Source organism: Vanessa atalanta, chromosome 24 (assembly GCF_905147765.1).
Source record: "Vanessa atalanta chromosome 24, ilVanAtal1.2, whole genome shotgun sequence".
NCBI lineage: Eukaryota > Metazoa > Arthropoda > Insecta > Lepidoptera > Nymphalidae > Vanessa > Vanessa atalanta.
Window position 1 is genome coordinate 2,305,813 of NC_061894.1, and position 26,016 is coordinate 2,331,828.

Here is a 26,016-nt window from a genome sequence, read left to right on the forward strand (position 1 = left end):
CGCTTTAAATTTAGACTATCGACGAGATAAACGTCAATTTCATGCTCTCATTGGAAGAAATTTGAATGATATTTATATGAAGAAATTATAATTTTATTATTGCCCCACTGCCCAATATTATTTAAATATGAGTGATCTTGTAAAACATTTTGCCTTCTCAAATATTTTGAGAGATAATTTTTCAAGGGATAAGCCTTTTATTCTTAGTTCTCAGTTCTCTTTTGTAACTATATCTGCTCTATTTCTGAACCTTTAAAAGTTTAAATTTATTAAATAAAGTTGCGGTAAGACTGGCTAATATTAAGTAACTGATATTCAATGTCGTTTGAGTTATTTTAATTCCACGCATGACCCAAAAGATGGACAATTTACTAATTTACTCAATTGGACATACGGGTTCCGACATACAATTTTTACAGACAATATTTAGTATTAGTTAATCACAAGACAATTGAAAGAAAATTATGTTTTACAAAGATTTACTGTCAAGCTATACAAAATATTTTTAGTATGAAATCTTATTATATGTTTCTTAAGTTTTTATAAATAATTTAAACACTACAAAATCGGCCGTTTTGTAATTAAATATTTTGTTTCAATGGATTCATTCCATTATAATTACAATAATAACGTTAAAATTTGAACAAAAAATTATCGACAGTATTGTCGACAATTTTTTTTTAAAAATAAATAATATCAATTAATTCGAAAATATTCGGTAAATTTGGAAACGATAATAGTAATAATGTTAACGTTATAGAAACGTTATGACTTTAAAAAGTATAAATAATACAGTATATGTTCATTTCCGTGAACATAACATTCTACGTACAAGGTCTACAATAAATCGCTAATTCCAAATTGCTCGAAATTAAGATAATTGATCACGACTAAGACTCAATTGTAGCAAAAAGACAAGGCTGATGGCCTGAGAAACGATATAGGACGTTAAGTGATGTTTATTCTTGTGTATGTGCATTGTGTGTTCATAAACTTGTGTGTGTGCAGTTGTGAAAATGGCTAAAATATTTATGTATACCGACGTTGTAGTTGTTATGTTAACGCAAACGAATATACATCATTTATTAACAAAAAACGATTAGCGATAAAACAACAGTATTATCATAAGGTTCTCATTGTAATTTTAAGTTTTTTCCACAAATAAACTTAAAAAAGGACGTTACGTATACGTATACGTTAGAAAAATTCCCACGTTAAAATAGATATAGTCAAATTTAATTTGTGGTCATGTGATTAAAAGTTTTTGGTCGCATTTGAATGCAACGTTCGTTTAACATTTAAGGTTAGATTAAATTCCATCACTTAGATTGAGTATTTTTTTGTGTATAGCTTATCACAATAATAATAATAGTATTAAGTCAGACTCACCTTCAGCTCTGGCCCGTCTTTCGAACTCGTCAAAGAGTCTGTTGACGTCGTCGATCTCCCGCCTCAGCCTCCTCAGCTGAGGGTCGGCGGGGTCTCCCTCCGCCAGTAGCTTCTCTGCGTCCTCGTTGAGCGCTCGACGGATCGCCTGTCGTTGTTCCGCGCCCATTGCTACGAACTGGAGAAAATTTGTTAGGTTACGAAAAGTTATTCTTTTGTTTGAAATAAGCGATTGCCAGATTTTAAATGTATTATATATTAACTTGGTGGTAGGGCTTTGTGCAAGCCCGTCTGGGTAGGTACCACCCACTCATCAGATATTCTACCGCCAAATAACAGTACACAGTATTGTTGTGTCCGGTTAGAAGGGTGAGTGAGCCAGTGTAATCACAGGCACAAGGGACATAACATCTTAGTTCCCAAGGTTGGTGGCGCATAGGTGATGTAAGGAATGGTTAATACTTCTTACAGCGCCTTCAGGCGGCCCATATGCTCGTCCGCCAACCAATGCCGTAAATAAAAGTATTCCTAATATAAAATCTAAGTAGTCAACTTCTAAGAGTTCGATTAATTTTTTATCTTTCAAATAAACATACGTAGTATTCATATTTTATTTTCATAATAATGTTGTTAAAAAAACTGCGAATTACCTCTCAAGCGTCATAATTAACGTACAATAAAAAAAAAAAAAAGTACCTTTATTAAAAATATAAACATTTATACTTGAACTTACTTGTGGGAAGTCCCATCCTTTAACCACTTTGATGGTGGCGAAGATCATATTCTGTCTCATCCTTAATTGTTTCCTCTGCCATAGTTGTATGACCTTGAGGAGGAAGAAGAAAATCAACACAAACAGAAGACACTCTTCGTATATACATATACACAATACGCGCATCGCGATCCGAAGGAGACTGAATCGATTATACAAATATAAACACTAGTATCGCAATGTGATATGGAAATTGACTTTTTGTCACATGAATCGATTAATCATTTTCGTCATTCAATAGTTACTGGAGATCGCAAACTATATATTAAGAGTTTTTAGATCTGATGCCGCCATTATTATTATAAATCTGCAATAAGTTATTATTACAAGTTATGTATAAGAAATTTAATATTATGTAGTTTCGAAATTTTCTAGTTACTAAGCTGTTATAGTTATTCATTTATGTAAAACATCAATTAAGTGAATATAACATATGTATTAGATTTCCGAATGTTGGTGGCGCATTAGATACATACACCATTGTCTATGGGTGGGGGTGACCACTTAAGTCATATATTAAAATACATATATATTTTTGCGAAACATGGTTACAGCTAGCACGCTGCAACGTAAGGCCACTGACCCGGTCGTACGCGTTGCGCAGCGCGGCGGCGGCGTCGAGCGCGTCCTGGCAGGGCGGCGGCAGCGCCAGCACGGCGCCCGGCAGCTGCACCTCCGTGCCCGCGCCGCCCACGCGCACGCGCCAGCGACTGCGCCCGGAGTTGTCCACCACCGTCACCGCCGACCCCTTCTCTATTGCCACCTGCGTGATAATGTGACCATTAAGATTAACATTAAGCGCTGAACGAGTCAGACGAGTCTTATCAGGTTCGAAGGACCAAAACATAGTATAGGACATTTTGTCCGACCTTGCTCAATATTTAAATAGCACTGAGACACTTTTTTTAATAAACCAATAAGACCACGTACGTTGGCGTGCTTGTAGGCGCAGACGGTCTCGGCGCGCAGCGGGCGCGCGACGGGCGCGCGGCGCAGCTTGACGGGCCGCACCTCCTGCGCGTCCTCCACGAGGCGCGACACGGCGCCGCCCTGCTGGTTCAGCTCCTCGCGCAGGTCCTGCATGCCCTTCAGCAGGCGCTCGCCCTGGTCCAGCGTGAACTCCGATTGCGAGAATGTCGTGTTCAGTGCTTCTTCGCGTCTACGGGGAGTCGAACGTGGGTTAGATAACAATCTTTTAAATTATTAAGTATACTAAACTAGATAAACTGTTAAATAATAGGAATTCAAAAACATTCGACGAAAAAAATGATATATTAATTTAGAAATAAGTGCTTACTTCTGGATCCACTTCTCCGCCTCCTTGATTTGTTCGAAGAAGTTGTGGTAGTGTGTAGTGTGTTTTAAATGTGTCTCCAGACACAGGGTGAGTTGGAGTACCCAAGCCCATTGTGACTGCATCACCTAAAATAGGTCCATTGTATATTAGCAATAGTATAGGAATAGTTTATATATATTTCGAAGCTGGATAAATGCTCTTCTACCAAGAATTTGAAGCTTATACAACTATGCAAGCCATGCTAGAATGTCTTCCAACACATTAAGGTTTTTGAACGATATTATCCGCCAACCGCTAGGAGAAAAAACTAAAAGTCTGCAGTGACTTTAACTCGCGGCTTTTATTGATTTTGTTTAAGAAGGCATATAAATAAGCCTTTTATTGGTAAACGTTCACCAAAGTCTCAGCACTCCGAATAATTCAAACCACGCTTTACACCATCAGTTCAGCGGCAATCGTTAAATCTAGTTGTTGTGTCACAAAGGCTGTGATTAAACTTAATTGCCATTCAAACCGGATCATTGCAATACGAGGCAATGATATTTGACGGTAGAATAAGTGATAGCCTTCTAGAGGGGCTTGCACTTAGTCCAAACAACCAGTTAGACCTTTGGTTACCCATGTATTCTATACATTTTTATTCACGGAGCTTCTATACGTATGTTCCTTCTGAGTTCTAGTCAAAGTGGCTCCTTTAGCAAATTTAAATCTCAATAATTAATAATCAAAAGTCAATATTAGTTCACTTTATGCTGTTTGATGAATTGTAAATTGAAAAATTTCAACAGACCTGCAAATGGGCTTCAATAGTCTTCATCGCCGGGTGATGTTGAGCGATGAGTGCCTCTCCGCGGTCGATTACATTGCTGAATTGTAATTCCCGTTTCTCGAGCGACGACATCAGTTGCTATACGAAAAATAACCTTATGTATATGACAATAAAATCTAAAATTCATTGCTATATTAACAAGCATGAAAATAAAAAGCAAAATAAATAATCGAATTTAAATGAAAATTTGTGTAAAACAAACCTCTCTATCGTCTCCAAATGAATGCTTGCACAGAAAGAAAACAAAATGTAAAGAAAATTAAAACAACATCTATGATTCAGGGAGCTCGTGTTTGGGTGAGAATTGTGAGATGTGGATTTATGACGTCATTTGATATTTAAATACATTATATACAGTTTAAGAATTTTCATACAATTTTCGCTATTCAAGTACTAAGATACTTTTAAAGGCATTTTTAACGTTTTTGACAATAAGCTTCAAGCGAATGCCTGCGATGCAAGTTCAAAGATATAAATTAAAAAAGTGCTTTATATAGAATTTCAAAATAACGAACTCAGATTTTTACAAGATTATGACTTATTATAGGAAAATAAATAATGTTAACAAAAGTCCTAAACACATACAAGAAAGATGAAAAAATCCTACCAATAATAATTTATATGTAAATGTGTTTTAGCGTGTTCTTCCATAGTTACGAAACGAAAATCAATGTGATTTTTAGTTAAGATATGTTTATGAGTCGGGTTAAAGTATCCTATTTTAAATTTTTTTTTTTTTTTATGTACTAATCCGTGAGCAAATGTTTAAGATAATTGATAACAAATCACCTCGTAATAGTGCTGTACAGCCGGCAAGTTGATGTGGGGATCTGCCCAGTCTCGTGACAGCTCCACCTGCTCCTTCTCGTTGAGCCAGTTAAGCTCCGCGGTGGCTGATTGCAGGAACTCTTGTAGGGCATCCAGTTCGGACATTCTACGAAGCAAATGTTTTAAGTTAAGAATTACCGTGCGTAAGCTAAACATGAATAAATTAAGATAAGTTACATAATCATTGCAGTAATTGCACGAATAATACGAATGTAATCTTACTTTAGGGTTCGACTTCCACATGTAACATATAATTATATAAATAATATAATTATCGTAGTCTAAATATTTTGTGCGTTTTATGTTAATTCCAGCATCTCATCAACCCACTTATAAGAAGCGTGAAATTTTATTCAACCACGTCTTGGAACAGTGTCTTGTATAACATTTCATTAAATAACCTTTTGTCCGTTTTTGGTGCTTCTGGTTCCTCAGTAAAAGTGTATATCTATAATATCTACACATGACTTAAATATACAATATATAGTTTGAATAACATATAAGTTTTCTATTACAGAGTATAAATATCCCAATGCTGGGTTAGGTCCCCATTAAAGGAGAATATTTGGAGTTAACCACATCATGCTGCTTTAAAGTGGGTTGGTGGATAAACATGTGACAAACAGATTGAAATAAAACTAGTTTTTAACGGATTTAATTTAAATGAGTGTTCGTCTGTCTGCCCGTGACCACGAACACTGCAAAGTGCTCGAAACATCGGGATGTTAAAATAATTAATATACGCGATTAAATCCGTTAAAAACTAGTTTTATTTCAATGTGTAATAATCGCGAAAATCTAAGACAAAATTATGTGACAAACAGATTTCATTAAAATTAGACACACGCAGGTGTCTCCATCATGGTTTCCTCCCCCCGAGCACAATTTGAATTAAAAAACACAAATTAGGCAAATTGAATTTACAGTGGCGCTTGACTGGGTTTGAACCGCAATTATCGGTTAAGATGCACGCCTTCTAACCATCTCGGCTTTAATTTATATGCAATTGTATAGAACGTCATACCGTTTAGTACTAGTTGATAGAAGTTCAGCATAAAGTTTCTGCAATTGATTCAAGTGTTGGTTGTACAGATTCAGCTCCTCGCCGTTGAAATTCGATCGGTTGTGCACGCATTGCTCCACCTAGAGAATATAATTGTTTCATTGTACGGTAAAAAACATATATCAAAGACGTTTAAAATATGAAAACGTATATTATTAGTAAATAATACACGAAGCATAGAGATATAAAAATTTTAAAACTCCCAGCGCTATAATTTTCGGTGTCAGCTGGAGAATTTGTTAATTTAAAAATATATATATTACTGGAATAAGGAATTATTTAAGTAATGATCACGATCTGAATTTAATATAATATTTTATTCGATGCTATTCTATCCCGGGATAGAAAGATACCCCATCTCATTCCATGGGTGGTTTAGAAACTGGGGTCGGATAAATAGCTTGTATAAGTTGTGTCTCCCGCTGCGGCCTTGGAAACGTGATCTGCTTCGCCTTGCACTGCCCTGCCCTGCTCTGGGCAATACCTTACAATGAGTGCGCATATATCTTACCTTTGAATGGAACTGATCAATTTGTTTGTGCTCTCGTTGGTGCTTGTCTGACTCGTGTTGCACCGACGGCAGGTCTGAACCGTAGTCGGCTTCGTGTAGTTTTTTCTAAAGAAATAACGCAAATATAAAATGTATGTCCGCATTTAATTCGAAATAATAAATAATGCCATTCTAAATATCGTCGATCTTAAGTCACTTAGTTGATTAAATCAATTCGGACCTTTTGAAGTGATAACTTTTTATGGGATGGTTTACCCTCCCGTTACGTAACGCGTTACGTCGCCAGTCTGTCTGTCTACCCTTTCTCTTACGCATACGGCAGCGATAGGCAGGCGCCCCCTCTCTCCACTCTAACCCAAAACGCTAGTCGCATTTCGAACAGTTTAAGTTATCACTTCTGTCGGGCGTCTTGAGACGCACAATTTTTTGCTACAACTTGCGTGTCCACTTTCGTAAGAACGTATGAAGTATGTATTTTTGTAGTCGCACCTTACATTTAACTGAGAGAGAATGTATTTTGGCACATTCTGTACGATTAAAAGAACAGTACGAGACACTCTTTTGAAGTCTTCTATAGCGTGGATAATATTTACCAATCTCTCCTTGCACCAGCGGGTGGCCTCCTGCAGCTGCTGGAACTTGGGGTCGGTGTCGTGCACGCGGGTCTCCAGCACGGTGCGCGTCTCGCGGCGCACGGTGGTCTGCTGCACGGGCAGCCGCACGGACGACAGGCGCGGCAGCAGGCGGCCCGTGAACGACTGCCGCGCGTTCAGCCAGCGGTCGTGCAGTTGTTGCACTCTAAGAAACACGATTTGTGACAATCGATTCGTTTGGAGTTCGTTGGGCTCGTAGTAGAACTTATATTTAATATTTTCTAAAATACCTCCCCTTTTGCCATCGTATTTAAGTTAAGGTCTTCTTTGTATAGGTGACAAGTGAAAGTCATGTTAGTATCACAGTAGTATCCCTTAAATGCCCCCTTCCTGAACGAGGACCTCTTTTCTAATTAAAGGGATATATAATAAATTGTCTGCTGAATAAAATATACAATAAAAACCTACCGCCTATGCAAGTCACTGGCTTGGGGATATCGCCCTTCCCTCAGAGCGTGCGAGTCTTGGAACATCTCCTGTATCGTGTGCTCCATGCTGCGGAGTTCCTGCTCTATCTGCTCCGCGGCCATCTTCGCTTCGGCGGGATGAACGCCGCGTTCGACACGACGAATTTCACTTTCGATATGCCTTTCTACGTTGTCGAGACCGCCTTCCGTTTGTTTTATATCTCTGTTGATAATCAAAAAGTATTTATGGTGAGCCTTGGAATTAAGAGAAATCTTTTAAACAATATTTTTTTATTGCTATAATTATCTTATTTAATTGATTAAAATCTAACAAAAAAATAAAAAATACATTTATATCTTTACACATCCTGTATAAAGTCTTTGTTATTAATGTTTTAGTAACCTGTGTAATTTTTCCGCTAAGCGCTGCAAGCGCTCGAGACGCCGAATCTCATCCGACAGATCTCGCTCTCTTTCCTGCGCCGCCATCAAGAGCCGCGCCCACGCCTGTTCCAGCGCTTCAGGGCGCAATGTTGGTTCAACTTCGATCTCGCCTACCGACTCGAAATATTTCTGTTTGGGATTTGAATTATGATATTAATTAAAAATATTGTTATAGAATAAAGTATTCCTCTATGTCGCACAGCTAAGCAGAGACCTCCTTAATACCTCAATTATTGGATTGAACCCACGATGTTCGTTCAAGATTCACGTTACCAAAAGGGCTCTTGGTTCGCAGTTATATAAATCATTATTACATAAGGAGTTATGTTTATAATAATTATTATTTTATAATTAAGCAATGAAACTCAAACATTTCGTTTTATAACGACTATTGTAAACGCCTTAATACTGAGATCTTTGAAATGTGTTTTGTGAATTCAATAACTGTGTATATCTCTTGATGTAATATCAGTTTGAGAGCAATAAAAGTTTTAATAGGAATACAATATATCATATAATTAATTTTAAAAGGCCACACAAACCTCTAACTCGCGATACTGGTGGAACAGCTTCTGCTTCTCGCGTTGCCGCAGCGGCACCTCTTCGTTGCGGAATCGCGTACTCTCACTTAGCAACTTTTTCATTTCGATCAAAGTTGACGGGAAAGCACGGTCCTGATAGAGAAGTTGAGAAGTGAAAAATATAAACTGACCTAAGTCTAATTAATTATAATTTTCACATACGTTTAATTTTTAAAATAATATTTCAGCTCTTGAGACTGAAAATACGAGGTATAACTATTTTCAGCCGATATTTATATTTTATTTTCTGTAATGTTTACACTTTGTCTTCGCAATGTTATACTATAACAACCATCACTTTTAAAATATTAGCATTGAAAATATTGTCTCCTGTATCATCAGCATTCCACTAACCTGCATCAGCGAGCACTTCTCATGCAGCCAAGCGCGATGCTGCGCGGCTTGCTCGGTGTAGGCGGCGGCGCGGCGCTGGGACTCCGCGTCGAAGAGCGGGTGCACCGCCGGCGGCTCGGGGAACGTCTCGTACAGAGACGAGATGTAAGTGATGAGGGACTTCTCATCGGGCTCGTGGGTGTCGACATCTGGAGACAAATTCACTCTTAGATTAGAATCCTTACTAAAAATGACCTTGTGCAAACAAGTCTGGGTAAGTACCACCCACGCATATATTCAACCACCAAACGGCGAATCTCAATACCGTGGTGTTTCACTTTAAGGGGTGACTGAGCCAGTGTAACAACATCTTATATTCCAAGGTTAGTAGGGCATTGACGTTATAAGAGATTATGAATCCTGTCCATGAATGTGGTCCTAGGTTTACAATCTAATATTAATAAAAAAAAAAAACAAAAGTTTTTAATAATTTATGTATTCAGATTAGAATCAATTCAGTTTTAGAGATAATATTGTAAAAAAAACTGCAATAAAATGCACGAACGAGGTTGAAATCCATTGTCTTGGTACCATCACGGCCTCAGCATAAAAATGGTTACAAATAGAATGAAAATTACTACGATTATTTTAATATTGTTGCGCTGTCGCTTATCGCATGCATCAGTGTTCCCTTACGAGACGTAACGATTATTTACGCCAGGCGCAAAGCAATGTGTACGGAAACAGAAATATTATTATGGCAAGATTATATCACGGATTTTCGATGACGGTTTTTGTAAATGTTTCAATTCTTATAAAAATTAAATAATAGATATCGACGTGTACTTTATCTATCTATATCTCTTGAATAATAATAATTAAATATATTAATAATAAATATATACAGTACTCTGTAATGTTAGGAAATTGGTAACCCCGTAAATCGACTATTGGGCACGGGACTGTCCCTAAAGTTAATGAGACGGCTTGGAGTTAATTCCAAATCGCAATTCCAATGGCAGTTGGAAGTTTATGTGGCAGAATGACATCCATGTGCAACATTAGCTTAACGGTGTTTCTTTTTACCGACGAATACTAGATGAATTAGAACAAAACATAAAGCTATGAAAACTCTTTGGTACGAATCTGTATTGGTTCACGTGATTTATGAACATTACGGCTTTTAAATAAAATCATCAAATCGCTAACATCACACAATTTCATCAGAAACTAAAATTAGTCACACACAAAGTTCAAAGGCACATCCACTCATTTAAATCACACATAATAAATCAATAAAGATACATGATGACATTTAAATTCTATATTCCCCGCTCGACGCCCGAACAATGGTTCGTAAAACACATTACGTGTCTGCCAGACCTGCTGATTTTGTCGAACAATTGAATAGAATCAAGTGCGGATAAGAGCGTTCGTACCTCGTGCGGTTGCTAAATGATCCATAACGGTATCGGAAGCGTTTTATCGATTTTAACTTTGACTTTTGTTTGAACTCTGTTGTTTCTCACGGGATCTTCCGCGTGGAATTATTTAATAATGTCGCTATTACGTGGACTTTCGATGCATATGATTAAAAATTATCCACAAAATTCTTACACGAGTATTTATAGGTGTGTTAGTTGGTGGTAGGGCTTCGTGGCAGACCGTCTGACCGCTACACAGCTATACTTATTATTTTTGTATTGTTGTGTTTTAGTTTGAAAGGTTATTTGGTAGCGTATAGAAGTTATAGAAATGGTAAATATTTCTTGCAGCGCAAATGTCTAAGGGCAGTGGTAACCACTTACCATCAGCTGGCGCATTTGTCCGTCCGACAACCTAATATATAAAAAAAGTACCTACGTCAATATTTTTTTTGCATTTTAAGACTATGTAATTAAATGGTTACTTTAAAAGTAACCTTTGCGTTAAAGCTATGGCATGTTTAGTTTAGAAGTCGACACTTCACTAATTACCTAGAGTTATTGTAAGCTGTTTCCTTAAAAAAAATTACAGTATAAATCAAACAATTCTGAAATACATTAAAATGAAGTTAAACGACGGCTTCAATGTTTTCATACTCGTAATATCATTACGATAGTCATCATTTGAATAAACGCCTAATCAATTTGTTGTACTATTTATTTAATTTTCAACCGTGAAGATAAAAAAAAAACATGGCACCGAATTAGCAATTTGTAAACAATTCATCACTTGCGATTTTAAGTAAAGGAAATATACCTAACTCAAAATATGTTAAGCAAGATGGACACAGAACAATGTTTTTTAAAAAAAGTTAATCTCAAATCTGTAAAAAAAGCTACCACACAAACGCCGTCACGCTTAATAAATCTTTATAGTACACGAATCCGATACGTCTAGCTTAAACAAAGCAGTCGGTATCTTCCGCAACGCGGAACGAATAAAATCGTAAATTTCTGTTTATGAAGAATCCTATCGTTTCTGTTTCGATACAGACTAAAGAGAGAGTATAAAATTGTTAAACTAAATGCGCCGTGAAACTTCAAATCAGCTGTTTGTTATTACATTAAAATTACGACCTTGGTTTACACGTAGGTTATTATTTTGTTCCATTTCAAACTTTAACACTATAGTAATAAGAGTTAGTAAGAGAGCCGCAGCTGAGTAAAATCTTCTACCCAACTTGGTGTAATTGGTAAAATCGGATTTTTAAAAGCCCCCACTTTCAGACGTTCAGATAAAGTTCATAGATGGCATCGATCTTAGTTTCTATCACGCGGCAAAATTCATTTAAACTGATTTAAAAAAAGTAAAGTAACATACTGATAACTTCCCATTGCGAACCAAAGGCCTCCCTTTCCCAGGGAGGGTGTTTAGTGTATGGTTTATATTATGTATTAAAAAAAAATCACAACTAAACACAAAAGGTATAATCGCTTATTCAATCAAAACTTAATTACCTTCAGGGTCCAGCAACCTGGTGACGCCATATTCCTTCTCAACCACGTGGAAAGCTGTCTCCAAACGCTCACGGACTTGTCTTGATCTATAAAAGGTACAATAAGATTAATTGTCAGATAATATCAAAAATACTTTAAAGTCAAATGTATTACTTTTATTAACGTTTGTTTATCTATTCATAGTGGATTTGCGAAAAATTACGTTCCGAAAGTCACCTATGCTGTTATCGTCACTTTTGGATTTATTAAGTTAGCATTAGCATTAGCAGCCTGTAAATTTCCCACTGCTGGGCTAAAGGCCTCCTGTCCTTTTGAGGAGGTTTGGAGCATATTCCACCACGCTGCTCCAATGCGGGTTGGAGGAATACACATGTGGCGGAATTTCGTTGAAATTAGACACTTACAGGTTTCCTTACGATGTTTTCCTTCACCGCCGAGTACGAAATGAATTATAAACACAAATTAAGCACATGAAAATTCAGTGGTGCCTGCCTGGGTTTGAACGCGAAATCATCGGTTAAGATGCACGCGTTCTAACCACTGGGCCATCTCGGCTCTTTATTTATTAAGTATTAAGTGTAATAGAGTTTTATTGAATATATATAGTGATCAAGAACTGTAAATAGTGCCCAATATAGCTGAGCGTTTAGCAAATCGGATGGAATACGTAAATATAAGGTTTGTATATCTTTACTCTTTCTTCGATTGAAATAGGCTATATCTTTTCTCTCACTCTTATGATCTAACACTACCGAACAGTTCAGGTGTGAGACGTTCCGTAGTTTCAGGGCCACGGTAGTTTTAACATATAACTTCGGGTTGCTACTAAAAATGCTGTACAAGCCATGTGGCTCTTACCTGATATTACGCCAGTCTATCAGATCAGGACGGTTCCTGTGTATGAGCGCGTTGAAGGCGAGGCCGTCTCGCCAAGACGACGTGAAATCTGCCACTCGAACACCCGGATACTTGGCTGTCGATCGTCGTGCCCAGCTAAGTAAGGCTTCCCGAGCCGTTACATTCGGTTCTTGACCAACTACGATGTCTGATATCTGGAAGGAAAAATAACATATTAGTAAGTACATATGGGTTTATACAATTACATTTTACTAGCGAATGAATTGCCTATTTAAATTTGTATGTTAGCTAGCGACTAGCCCCAAAATTTTTTCCTTGCTTAAATGTATACAAATTGTTAGACGGTATTTAAGTTAATATACTGTAGTTTAATTAAGAGAATTTTACAAGAATTTTACAAGAAACCATGAAAAAATATTTAACGCCTATCTTCAAATGAAAGTTCGAAAGTCCCGTCAATATTGGTACAGCCGTTCCAGAGATTAGCCGCAACAAACAGACAGACAAAAATTTAAAAAAATGATATTTCGGTATATGTACCGTGTATACATACATATGCATTTAATAAAAAGCGATTATTTTAATATAACAAACAGACACTCCAATTTTATTATATGTATAGATATATAGATTCGATGAACGGACACAAGTGGGCAACGTGATGATAAATGGTCATTACCGCCCATGGATATAGGCAACGAAAGAAATTTAAACCATTCCTTACATCGCGAATGCGCTACTAAGCTTGGGAACTAGTTATTATGTCCCTTGTACCTGTATACTGAGTATTGCAGCTTGGTGGTAGAATATCTGATGAATGGTACTTTCAATTACTCTTTTCTCTCTTTCCGTCATCATAGATTTGATATGCGAAAGAAGAAGATAGCATTGTTTAAACAATCACTCCCTAAATATCATGTATAGTTCCTTATTAAATAATTTCCTTATTAAAATTGTGTTTGTGAGATCCGTGTACAATCAAGAGATTAACAAAAGCATTGAGATATATGTTTCATTCGGTACCTGCGGGTGAGTGTTGTTTTGTTCACTAACAGTAATTGTGTATATCATTCTCACACACGATAGTTTAATTATACTTAAATAGACGACGAAGTGATTAACCCCGTCTAAAAACTTACAAAAGAACTTCGTTTTTTGTTTCAATGTGTGGTAGAAATCTTTAGTAATTTCAATTCATATTTTCGAGTAATAGAGTCTGATTTGACCACAAAACAGATTAAAAATACAGAGTTTCTCTTATTTCAGGCTTAAATTTAGATGTGCATGCGTGTTTTTATGTACAGACAGCATCACAATCGAAATTATTAAGGATTCCCTTACTTCTTCTATATATATATGGCTATTACGACTCAATGGTTTTAAGAAGAATTAAAAAAAGTCTCGTCGCATCTCACTCGTGAAATGTAATAAATTGACTTACGGTGAATACGGAATTGTGATACGTGTGTCCTTTAAGTGTAATAATCATTAAAGTCAATATTGCATATCACTCTTTGAAATTTCACGTTCATGCATATAAATAGCAACATTTCACGTATATAGAAAAGTAATCTAAGACAACATTAAAACAATATCTCTATTAAGCAGATAATATTATTAGTGTAAAGCCACCACTAGTGCGGAACGTTGATTCAATCGTAAAGAATCGGCAAGAAACATACGTACCTATGGAATAATCATATACAATGTAATTTTTGGTTCCTATATGAAAATGTACGCTTACAAACTCTAAGCTCTGTCATCTATAGGTATAATATTGCACTTTAATGTATGCCTTACTTATTCATACATTCGACATGAACTTTAATTTATACTATACTTATATTATATATGTGTAAGTAACTATGTCTGTCTGTCTGTCTGTCGCTCTTTCACTGCCAAACCAATGAACCGAATTTGATGAAATTTGGTATGAAGCAAACTTCAACTCCAAGAAAGGATATAGGCTACTTTTTTAACACATGACAAACAAACCCTAAAACGCGAGCGAAGCCGCGGCCGACAACTAGTTTTTAATAAATTCAAATTGAATGTGTCACAATAAAAAAATCACTTTGCAAAATCTACTTCAAATGAACTTGTATAAATATATAATGAATAATTTGTATTCGAAGCTAAATTACTTTGCGGTCATTAAGTAGACCTAACGCCCAGCGATCTATCTTCGGGTTCAAAGTAACGGTCGGTGGTGTGATTCACTGATTCAAATACGCCTGTTCTTAATATACACTGGATGATGCCCTGCTTAAATCGAATCTGTTACCGTTGGTACGGAATTAAAGGAATAGCAAAACGATTTAAGTTTATTGAGAAAATTATGACAAGTGACTTTCTGATTGTTCACTTGATTCTACTGAATTTAATTTCATTCTTTTGAATTAAGATTCAATAGTGCGTGCAAAAGTGTCTTGAATAATGTATGTTTTAATTTTGATGTAATATATCACAAACAGACATTTATAAAAACTGCAAATTCACAAAACACAATCCCTGCTCCGCTCCTTCCTCAAATATGAGATGATGACGTAACACATTTTAAGATGAAATCTCTTAGATTGTATCAGTGCTAGCTTTACTTTCGTTCAATAATGTAACATGACGATTCAAAAGTTCTTTAATGATTCTATTTAAATAAAGAATATTTTGATTATATATTTTTTTTTTATTTGATGTTAGGTAAAGTTTACTATATGATATGAACCGTTTTTAATTTGAAAATGTCAACGTCTTGGAGATTTCTCGGCAGGTCCTGAATAACTGGCGCTTGGAACGAATCCAGGAACAATTTTAAACCAGTATGAGGAAGTGCAGTAATATAGGTCTATGCTATAAACTTACACCAAGTTTAATAAAAAATAATAAAACGAACATACTTTTATCCTTTATGCTAGAAGAGAAACTTGGGCGATTTTAAAATGAACATCAGCTTCCGAAATATTCAACTGAGAAATTGAATTTTGTCAAAACGTCCTATGTGACAATAAAATAGTTATTCATATGGCCTTTATTCTAAGAGCAGTTAAAGTTTACAATCAAATCAATTAATTCAATAGAATATTGTTTTGAAATTAGAAGGTAATTGTCAAGTACACACTATGTCAATTGGACCGTATTGTGCAGAAATGTACCAACTTAAAGAATCACTAAAAGTTTGCAAGATTAAAAAATCGAGAACTATTCTGATGGTAACAATAAATTTATGCACCCAGTTAAAATAACTATAATTTTATTCTTATTACTTTAAAAACTTTCATAGTATTGATTTTCTGAGTGTCTAATTTCTCCACATGGTTCAATTAAAAGTCGAATTTTGAGGACGTCACGAGGTAATTGCGTTTAATATTTAAATTATAAAATTTATTATGGAATAATGATGATAATCATTATCTCATTTTTAATTGGACGATCGTAATGAGTTGACAGATTGTTATCTCAAATGACATGAACAGCATTCCACCTGACGAGTACTTCATATTGCCTTTGTTAGCAAATCGACTTATTTAGATGAAGATCGATTGCAAGTCAATTTGGGTAACAATATCAATTCATAGCTATGCAAACAAACGTATACGCAAACAAGGTCTATACAGAGTTCATGGTACAGATTTTTCTTCTTGAAAATTCCACTAAATACTTAATATAGTCATACTAAAAACTAATACGTAAAAAATAATGTCCTTTTAAGAATGAACTATTGAAACGTTTTAATGTGTCGAAGATTTCAATTTAAAAATGTATCTGTAGTCTTTACGATACTTGCAATCTTTTTTAACGGCATTGACGAGAAAGAGAGCGATAGAGCAGTTTAAGTCTTTCTAATTAGTAATGTTTACAATTTTATACATAAGTAAAATTTTAATCAACAAACTAAGTCATTCATTATGTTATTCTACATTTAAAAAAATGAGAGATGTAAAAAAATACAATGATGCTTACGAAGACGTTGATGGCATCATTAGCTCATGACAATTATTTTATGATTTGTTACTATCGCATTAGATCAATCATTAATTTTAATTAGAATTTAATGATAAATTCCAATTAAAGAAAACGAAACATGATTTGCAATTGTTACTGCATTTATTAGACATGACATAACGATTATACATGTGCATTGCTCTATTGTTGCATTGTGAACAAATTCAATGATAGATAAATTAATGATTTACGATATTTCGTAAAGGCTGATGGCGTTATTTTAATGAATAGAAACATCAGATGTGACTATAAATCTCATCACATATTTCATCCCATTTATTATCGGTTGCATTAAGTTTGCAGCACTGCGTGAAAAAGGATTTAGCAAACTTTTAGGAAGACTGCTAATCCTTTGGTAATGTTTTTTCTGGGTCTTGGCTGCAATAAAGGTGGTTGAGCGCCTTAACGTCTAGATTTATAGATGCATTTAACAGAAATACACTTAATCGTCTCTCGTTAAACCAAGGGTTTGGATGGGAAAACTACTTAAAATATAAATAATTTCGCCCAAGACGGCCAATCTTAAGCCATCTTAGTGCCCAAGTGTATACGAAAATACAAGTGCTTTTTCTATTCCCGTATTGTCACAATCTGATAGGATATTTACTGAATTAAGCTTTATTTGCACAAGGAACGGGAGAGTAGTCACTGCGAAACTCCGAGCTGCTGCTAAAAATCACACCATATAACATTTTACTGTCTCAACCAGAAGTCCACTGAACCGACGAGACAGTTGCAACACAAAAGTAAAGATGATACAGACATATAATATTAAAATAATATTTGTGTCTAATTGCACCTTCACTAATAGCCAAAGCATTCTTGCAAACATTAATCTCCATCATCTGAAGCTATTTAACTATACTCGCTTAAAAAAACAATAATAAATCTTAACGACGATAAAAAAATAACCATAATTGCAAATACTATGAGAATATTTTTGAAACACTTCAAATGTAATCATATATCAGATATTTATTTTGCAATAGACATTTTGAAATGTATCAAGATTATTTCGAGAATTGTATTTATTTGTTAGGAGTTAAACAGTTCGAAGGAGAAATAGAATAACTAGATGAAAGACTTCAAGCTTGTTATGAAGCAAACGAAAGTAACACGAAGGATGTTACGCTTGATATAATCGTAGGAAAATCAATGAAAACTGTAACAGCCGATTAATTCCATACATTTGTACTTTCTCCCTGAGACAATAATGATATTCGTACGGAATGAGACGTTACAGATGTAATTATTATAAGAAACTAACGAACAAATGGTCTAGTGAAAAAAGTCACGGTAGACATTCGTATAAGATATTGACTTCTAATTTCAATTTGAAGTCAAATCAGTATCAATGTGTGTGTGTTATGTAAATTTAATTTACGATTCATCTTTAATTAAGCACAATTAAACAATATAACAATTGCTTCTAACCAATGCACTGTATAGCTAATTCTTCACATAACAATATATCATTATTTCTATGTCAACATTAGACAGATTTTCATCTAACACACGTAGGTTTCCTCACGATGTTTTCCTTCACCAGCAACCACGAAGTGAATTATAAATTAAAATTAGGCACGTGAAAACTCAGCTTAATCTTGGGTTAAAGCCGCGCTTTTTGGCGTAAATATCAAATTAAATGTCCGTGATTGCTGACATCGATTAATCGATATATAATATCGATATATGTGCAAGAAAAGTCTCTTGTAAATGTTCGCATTCGTTAAGTAGCTTGAATTACAATTGCAAAATAAACTTCATCATCACAGCGGCTGCATAAATCAACCTCGTTGTGTTCTTCTTATTTATTTACCCGATTTATTGCATGTTATATTTTAACGCAAAACGAGTATTAAAGTAGAGAACCTTTCGCAATATTAATTTCGATGCTGGTCCGTGGGAATTTGAGCTTAATTTCGATGGGGATATGGTCGGTGGTGGTTTCCAATGAGTCGTTCAGCGTGGGCGGGTAGCGCCGAAGTAAGTACATGATGTCATCAATGCGGTGTCAGGGTCTTAACTTAGACGCTTGGTTCGTTTTTATTGTAACATACGCCTCTTGTACTTATGTGATATTCGATACACTAGACAGTCTTAGTATGGACTGACATTGTTAATAAAAAAATGTCTTATGTCTTTATAATTATCAAACTCATGTAATCGATTCGGAAAGATAATTTTACTCGATATTTTGAATGATATGTAAGTTTTTACTCGATATTCAATCTTCCACAAAAATAATAATAATATTATTTATTCCACAAAAAAAAAACATCTTTATAAACAATTACATGATTGATCTAGGACAATAAGTCTCAGTGTATAATGACATAGTCATCAAACGAAACACAAATCAAGTACTGGCTATCCTAGCTAGGCTAACCTGTGTTAAGGATCATTGTATATGTTGATATCATTGTCAATAAATCTTTGCAGCCTTTATGAATCTGTAACAGTAAATATCTCTACTGGGTTAAGGAAACTTCTCCCTTTGAGGAGACGATAATGGGGGTGCTGAATGAAATATAACAAATTATGAATCAAATGTATAATATATTTCAAAGCAAAAACTTCTGTAGAATTCATACGACGTCGATTTTATAATACATTTGGAATTTGTAGCACAATTATATTTTATGTTAGAACGTAAAAAAAACTAAGCATTTAATGACATATTATTAAATGTAATCCAACCTATAATCATTATTACAAAATGGTATCTATTGTTTTCTTATTACGACTACACGAATCATCGGAACGAGACGAGATTAGATAAATTTGCATTTTAATAAACGTTTATTCCAAATACGTAGAGGTCAAAATCCTTTAAACTGCTCGCAGATAAAGAATTCAGGTTGCGGTTATAAGATGAGAAAAGAAAACCGCGAACAATACGTTTCTCGGCTGTGAAATATCGATCGGATATTACTCTGAAGATTCTCATTCTATTAGTTCTTGTATGGTAATCTGTTAATCTTAATAGATACAATTAGGGCTGTCAATTAAAAAATTATAGAATAGAATACAAAAGAGGTTGTATAGGTACTTCATAATTAAATTACTTATTGTATGATAATCTTCTAATCTTTATAGATAAATAAGGTTGTCAACTCTTTTAAAAATAGATCATGAAAATAATAAATTTTAAAAGTGTGTTCAACTATTTAATATAAACTTAACGAAGCAAAATCTGACTATCAAAACAGACACATATATTTTGCCTGATCAATTTTACTCAGTCCCCACGGATAAGATATTAGTATAGTACAAGTACGGTTCACAAGTGTCTTTATCAAAGTAAGTCTTAGCAAAAGCTTGTAGACAGCCCTAAATGTGATTACGCGATTAAATGAATCTTGTCTAGAGAAATCTTTTCTCATTTTTCGGTTCAAATAATTTCGTACGCACAGTACTAAGATGAGGATGCCTTTTGTAATACCGACCTAATTCATATCTTTATATATATGTGTATTAATAACTAATGAACCGTGATGCTACACTTAAAAAAATTACGTAAATCTTAACCGATGATTCTGAGTTCAAATCCGGGGCAAACACCACAGAACTCATGTGCTTCACTTGTATTTATAATTCATCTCGTGTTCGACGATGAAGGAAAACATTGTGAGTAATCCTGGACGTGTTGAATAAAAATCTACCACGTTTATCTACGGAGCCCAGCGGTGGGAAGTTAACAGGCTGTTTCTTACATTTTATATCTATTTAAACAAAACTAGAGAACTAACTTAACTAATAATGTCATTAACGTCCATTAAGTATTGATGATGAAACCGGTGTGAAGTTGTCGCGAATGGCCATAAATTTAAAGACACATATATATTGTAGCGGTAAATAGACAATATAGCTAACCATTTTAACAGCATTTAATAAATGACAGTCCATATCGAGAAATATTGTCGCGTTTTTCAATACTAACCTACATAGCAGAACTGGACCGGCGTCACTGCCTTTTAAAAATATCCGTTATAAACCGTCCATTTATAAACTTTGTATCAGGTAAATCAATCTCCGGTTCAATTTCAAATGTCTTTAATGAGTTTTAGTTTTGATTATTATAGAATCAACAAACAATGTCAAAGCTTTTAAATTTCATTGCTGAGCAAAAACTACCTCTATAGTGAAGAAGATATGTAACTTATTTGTACATTGGACTCTTCCCGGTTTTTCTAACGATATTTTACTTCACCGAGTACGAGTTACGTACGTGAAAATTGATTTGAATCCGCAAACTTCAGTCTAAATCCACGTATCCATCCCACTGAATCATCGCAACTCAACAAACATTTGAAGTGTCTTAAACAAAGAAGTACCTATATAACTAAAATCCTACAACGGAATAGTTAATTTTATGTACACACACGCACACATATAAAAAACTGTAAACACCTGAAAACTCTTTTATCAATATTATGTAATTACCATCAGGCGTATTATTCAACGTGACCCCATATAGCCTACAGAATTTACATAATGACGTCATCAAACTGGTATTAGGTCAAAGATATTACTATATAATCTAATGTAATTTTAGTAACCAAAAATTAAAATAATAAGAAAGGAAAGGGAGTATCTTTCCATGAGTACAATATCAACTTTTAAACGTTTATCACTCGAAAAACTCATGAGAAAATACTTTTTTCAACTCGAAACTTTCTGTTAAAATCTTCTCGACTTAATTTGACGCTAATAAAGTAAAAAAAAAATATACAACATCACATAAAGTGAAAAATTTCCTTTATACTACGTATATACTTTTGTTTTTTATTTTTGAGGTTGTGGTCTTAGATATACATCTTGAGACGGGATTTTAAAAGCTACTGAATTTTTTTTATATATTTTTAATGGGAATCCCGAGATAGTATTCTAGTTGTACCTATTTAGTATTTTTGCCTTAGTCATTGTTTGTAGGTATTTGATCTCGTTCCACTTATATCGGATCCCGTACGAACTATATGGATAGCGCAGACACTTGTTACATTTCGTATTCTATACAAATATCTTTAATAAAATGATAAAGGTGTGTTCATATTTATCTTAATAAAACTGTTACTTCATTTTATTGTTAATAGTAGGCTTTAATAGTCATTATTTTAAGTAAAACGTCGTTCAAAATAAAAATTGTCTTTCCTGGATGAATAGTTCGTATAATTCATCAACTAACGAGGTGAGCAGAGTAATCCACTTGTAAAAAGGCTTTCGACTGCCGATAGGTTTGCCTTGATACACCATGTGCTGCCAAAGAAGAATCTCAGCGGTATTCCTCGACCCTTTTAAATGAATTATCTTTTAAGTCAAGCGAAAAAAAAAACACGACCACATATAAATAAGACGCTAACAGATGATATACAGATAAAATGAACAATCGTTCGTTCCCGTTCCCACTTTACAATCTTAATATAATCTTCTTACATTTAATGTTTTTAATTAGAATTGAAACGAATCTTAGAAAGCTTTTATGTGACAGCGACAAAGATTCACGTTTAAACAGCACTTTCATCAGATAAAGTCAGATAACAGAAAATTAGCGACTTTTCTCATTCGTTCGTTAAATCATTCATAAGGGAACTGTTCAGAAAATATAGTGGAAAAAGTGTTCCATTTACATTACACGTTTAATGTAAAATGTAACAATTATTATATATTTTGTCCGACGTAAATGTGCCCAGACAAGTTAGATGTTGACGAGTCACGTGGTCAAAGATTCAATAAAGAAACACGACAGCAGGACACGCTACAACTCGAAACGAATGCATTTAATTTTAATTTAAAACCTGAAGGATTGAAAGCGTTCTATTACATTCAGAACGAAACGGAATATAAAATAAAAACATTTAATAATTGTTAAGGTATTCAACCGATAAATCATAAAAGTTTAAATTTTAACACGTGATCTTCAATTAAAATCCACTTGTCCTATCGACTGTACCCAGAATCAAATTGTAAAACCCCAATGGAATACAATGGAAGTGAAACCTTAAAAGGAATTATTAGGAAAGCAAACAGTTTAAGTCCTAACAAATCACTTGCACAGAGCAGTTTATTCAAAGGGCGTGATCACGAGAAGACTCATTAGGTCGTGTCGAGACTGTTATCGGATCACGAATGGAGCTCACGAAAGGAAGACACGATCCTAATAATTTCACTCAAAAAGTATAAACTGTAGTATATCATGGATTTTATTACGAAGAGTGTGTTTTCAAATATCATGATATAGAAAGAGTGTTAGATTAACCTGTATGACTATAAGGCAAGAGGAAGATTTAATTTTCTTGGTGGTAGGGCTTTGTGCAAGCCCGTCTGGGTAGATACCACCCACTCATCAGATATTCTACCGCCAAATAATAGTACACTGTATTGTTGTGTTCCGGTTAGAAAGGTGAGTGAGCCAGTGTAATCACAGGCACAAGGGACTTAACATCTTAGTTCCCAAGGTTGGTGGCGCATAGGTGATGTAAGGAATGGTTAATATTTCTTATAGCGCCTTTGTCTATGGGCGGTGGTGACCACTTACCATCAGGTGGCCCATATGCTAGTCCGCCAACCAATGCCATTAAAAAAAGATAAATAATTTTGGATAAACTTCAAGACTACAACTTGGAAATGTGTTTAAGTATCTCAACAAATCCTGGTGTTTCCATGAGTTCTTTTACGCTGTTGTTATTTATCCGATGCCAGTCAAATTCTCAACTTTCTTGTTACAGAGAATTATCATCATTGAATCTAAAACCTGACTTTGAAGTTTGCGGTCATTTTTACATTTAAGTAAAACCTCTTTTACCGTCAGTCTCCTCGTAGTACTATAACGAGATAATATCCTAATAAATAAATAATATAAGCGTAAAAAGTCTTAAACTAGAAACAATACAAGTGTAAGTTTACCCTATATCCCCATATTGACGAGGTTTATAATAAAATGGAACTAAAAATGAAACATAGAACTGTTTCACAGTAATCGACTGTGAACGAAATCACGACTGCTCTTGGAGTAGGAGTTGAATTATAATCTTAATATTTCATCGATAGCGACGAGAATTCGGACGATGAAGTCATCGAAAATATTGACATCATGGTATTTGATCATTGAGGTCATTAACAGGCTTTAAAGTTAGACCGTCATACAAATATTTTGTTACCGACAAGTTTATGTACGTAAATTTATATGTTTAGTACATTTTACTTAAATTATGAATGAAGAGCAAATGGTAACGTAAGTTGGCAGCAATGTCTATGGACGTTGTCCATTTAAGAAACAACATCCTATCCAAATGTATCTTGTAACTATATTAAGTAATGGTAGAGCAACTTCCGTGCAGCTTTTAGATATTACTCACAAACTAAAACCAATCTATTTAAGTATAAACGATAAAATGAGCCTTTGATTAACAACTTCTTATAAAACAGTTGAATCTTAATCAACTATTAACTGTTTACAATTAACCGGTTCAACGGAAGCGATTGACGATTTCTACGGAAGCTGTCAACCGTCTGAATTAAAGCGTAAGCGCCTACCGTTAACGCTCAATATATCAGTATAGATTTTCAATTAGGACAACCAAATTCACATGTTAACAAAATCAATTTAAATTACCGCAAATATGATCTATACTTGAAAAATATCTCATAAATCTTTTCTACGAGATTGTTAATTGACTTGCAATGTTTGTTGGTTTGTTTAGGTCAAATCTTACGACAAATCGGAACGACTTCCTCATTCATTTCACACATTTGAAATTTAACATGTAGGTTATATCTATATATGGTATGGTAGTTCTGAACTGATTCTTAGTCCAGGATTGGCTCAATAAAGAAACTCCACGATCAACAGCATAGACACAAAATCTTGTTTTTAATTATTTATTTTTTTATTTTGATTTTGTATGTCTGTAACATGAAAAAACTGCAGTTCTTTACCGTTACATGCGTTTAAATCATAAGGTACTTCTAGGAAATTAAAAGCCTCGCAGTTGCGTTGCGTTAGCATTACTGAGAACGTAAAGATTTTGCTAACATTCCGAGGAGTTCGCTTTGGATACCGTAAAAGGGAATGTAACGGTATGACGTTGGGACATAGAGAATGTATCTTATTATCCCATTGCGAAATGAAGGAGATTAACATATCGAACAAGTCCACTAACAGGACTTGCTATTGCTGTTTAAAAATGTTATACTTAAAATTTTGAACAGTAAGTATATTCGTTATCTATCGTCATCAGAAATCTGATATGACAGTCGGCATCTTTTTGCTCTTGTTATTGAAAGCCTTCTAATATTTTTTTTTTTATCATCTAATGCGATCGTATTTTTATACTATAAGAGTAAATATTTTATTACGTTGTAAAACGATTCAATTTGAATTTCTTGACTTTTTGTTACATCAAATTGTTATAAGTTTACCTTCAAATTTTTTTTTTATATGTATGAGATTAATTAGGTTTTCTATTTTTGATAAAATCAAAAACAACATTCTTTTATAAAATAACAAAGTAATACTCATAAGATTACATACTCATAATACTAACATAACTTGGGTTAATTTAATGTTTGAATAGAAGTATTCTAATAGTATGGACAAAATCTATCTGTTCTGAAAATCTATTCAGCAATATTTGGGCAGATTAAAAGGCATGATTTTCTCTGGCACGCTTCTCGCATCTGGTTATATTTTAATATAAATAAATGAGATTTCGTTAACAAAATGGAATCACCATGGAATACTATTGTCCTAAAAAGATCCAAATTAAGACCCCATAAAGTATACATTTCTATTCTTTCTTTATAAACAACCGTAATTTAAAACAGCTAGATTGAGCTATTATAATAAAAAAAATATCAAGCAAATTTGGTCTTTATTATCAGCAAAATTCAAACGATTGCGAAACATTTTCTTTAAACTAATCAGTGTCTAGAATATAGCCAATAATTTATTCTGAAGTGAATTCTTATGCAAAACTAAAAAGTTAAAACGGAGAATGAATATTTTATTGCTATGACATCAACATGGCTTCAGAAATAACGATTCTTTGACAGAATATAACAACCAGTACAAAATCTGAGGTAAACATTAAGCTTCGTAATATGATGGTCTG

The 26,016-nt window shown here is 34.4% G+C and overlaps 1 protein-coding gene across 8 annotated transcripts in view; it reads right to left on the bottom strand.

Annotated features, from left to right (window-relative positions):
• Positions 1-26,016, bottom strand: part of LOC125073351 (dystonin) — a 168,658-nt gene that overhangs the window by 82,768 nt on the left and 59,874 nt on the right. For all 8 annotated transcript variants that reach the window (XM_047684150.1, XM_047684148.1, XM_047684147.1 and 5 more), the window contains 16 exons: positions 12,905-13,098; positions 12,047-12,132; positions 9,126-9,313; positions 8,733-8,864; positions 8,150-8,319; positions 7,748-7,969; positions 7,280-7,484; positions 6,687-6,791; positions 6,137-6,255; positions 5,074-5,218; positions 4,246-4,362; positions 3,456-3,580; positions 3,089-3,317; positions 2,742-2,921; positions 2,120-2,212; positions 1,390-1,564 (listed from right to left, as the gene is read on the bottom strand). In XM_047684150.1, the coding sequence (XP_047540106.1) occupies positions 1,390-1,564; positions 2,120-2,212; positions 2,742-2,921; positions 3,089-3,317; positions 3,456-3,580; positions 4,246-4,362; positions 5,074-5,218; positions 6,137-6,255; positions 6,687-6,791; positions 7,280-7,484; positions 7,748-7,969; positions 8,150-8,319; positions 8,733-8,864; positions 9,126-9,313; positions 12,047-12,132; positions 12,905-13,098 (2,485 nt within the window). The remainder of the gene's footprint in view (positions 1-1,389; positions 1,565-2,119; positions 2,213-2,741; positions 2,922-3,088; positions 3,318-3,455; positions 3,581-4,245; positions 4,363-5,073; positions 5,219-6,136; positions 6,256-6,686; positions 6,792-7,279; positions 7,485-7,747; positions 7,970-8,149; positions 8,320-8,732; positions 8,865-9,125; positions 9,314-12,046; positions 12,133-12,904; positions 13,099-26,016) is intronic.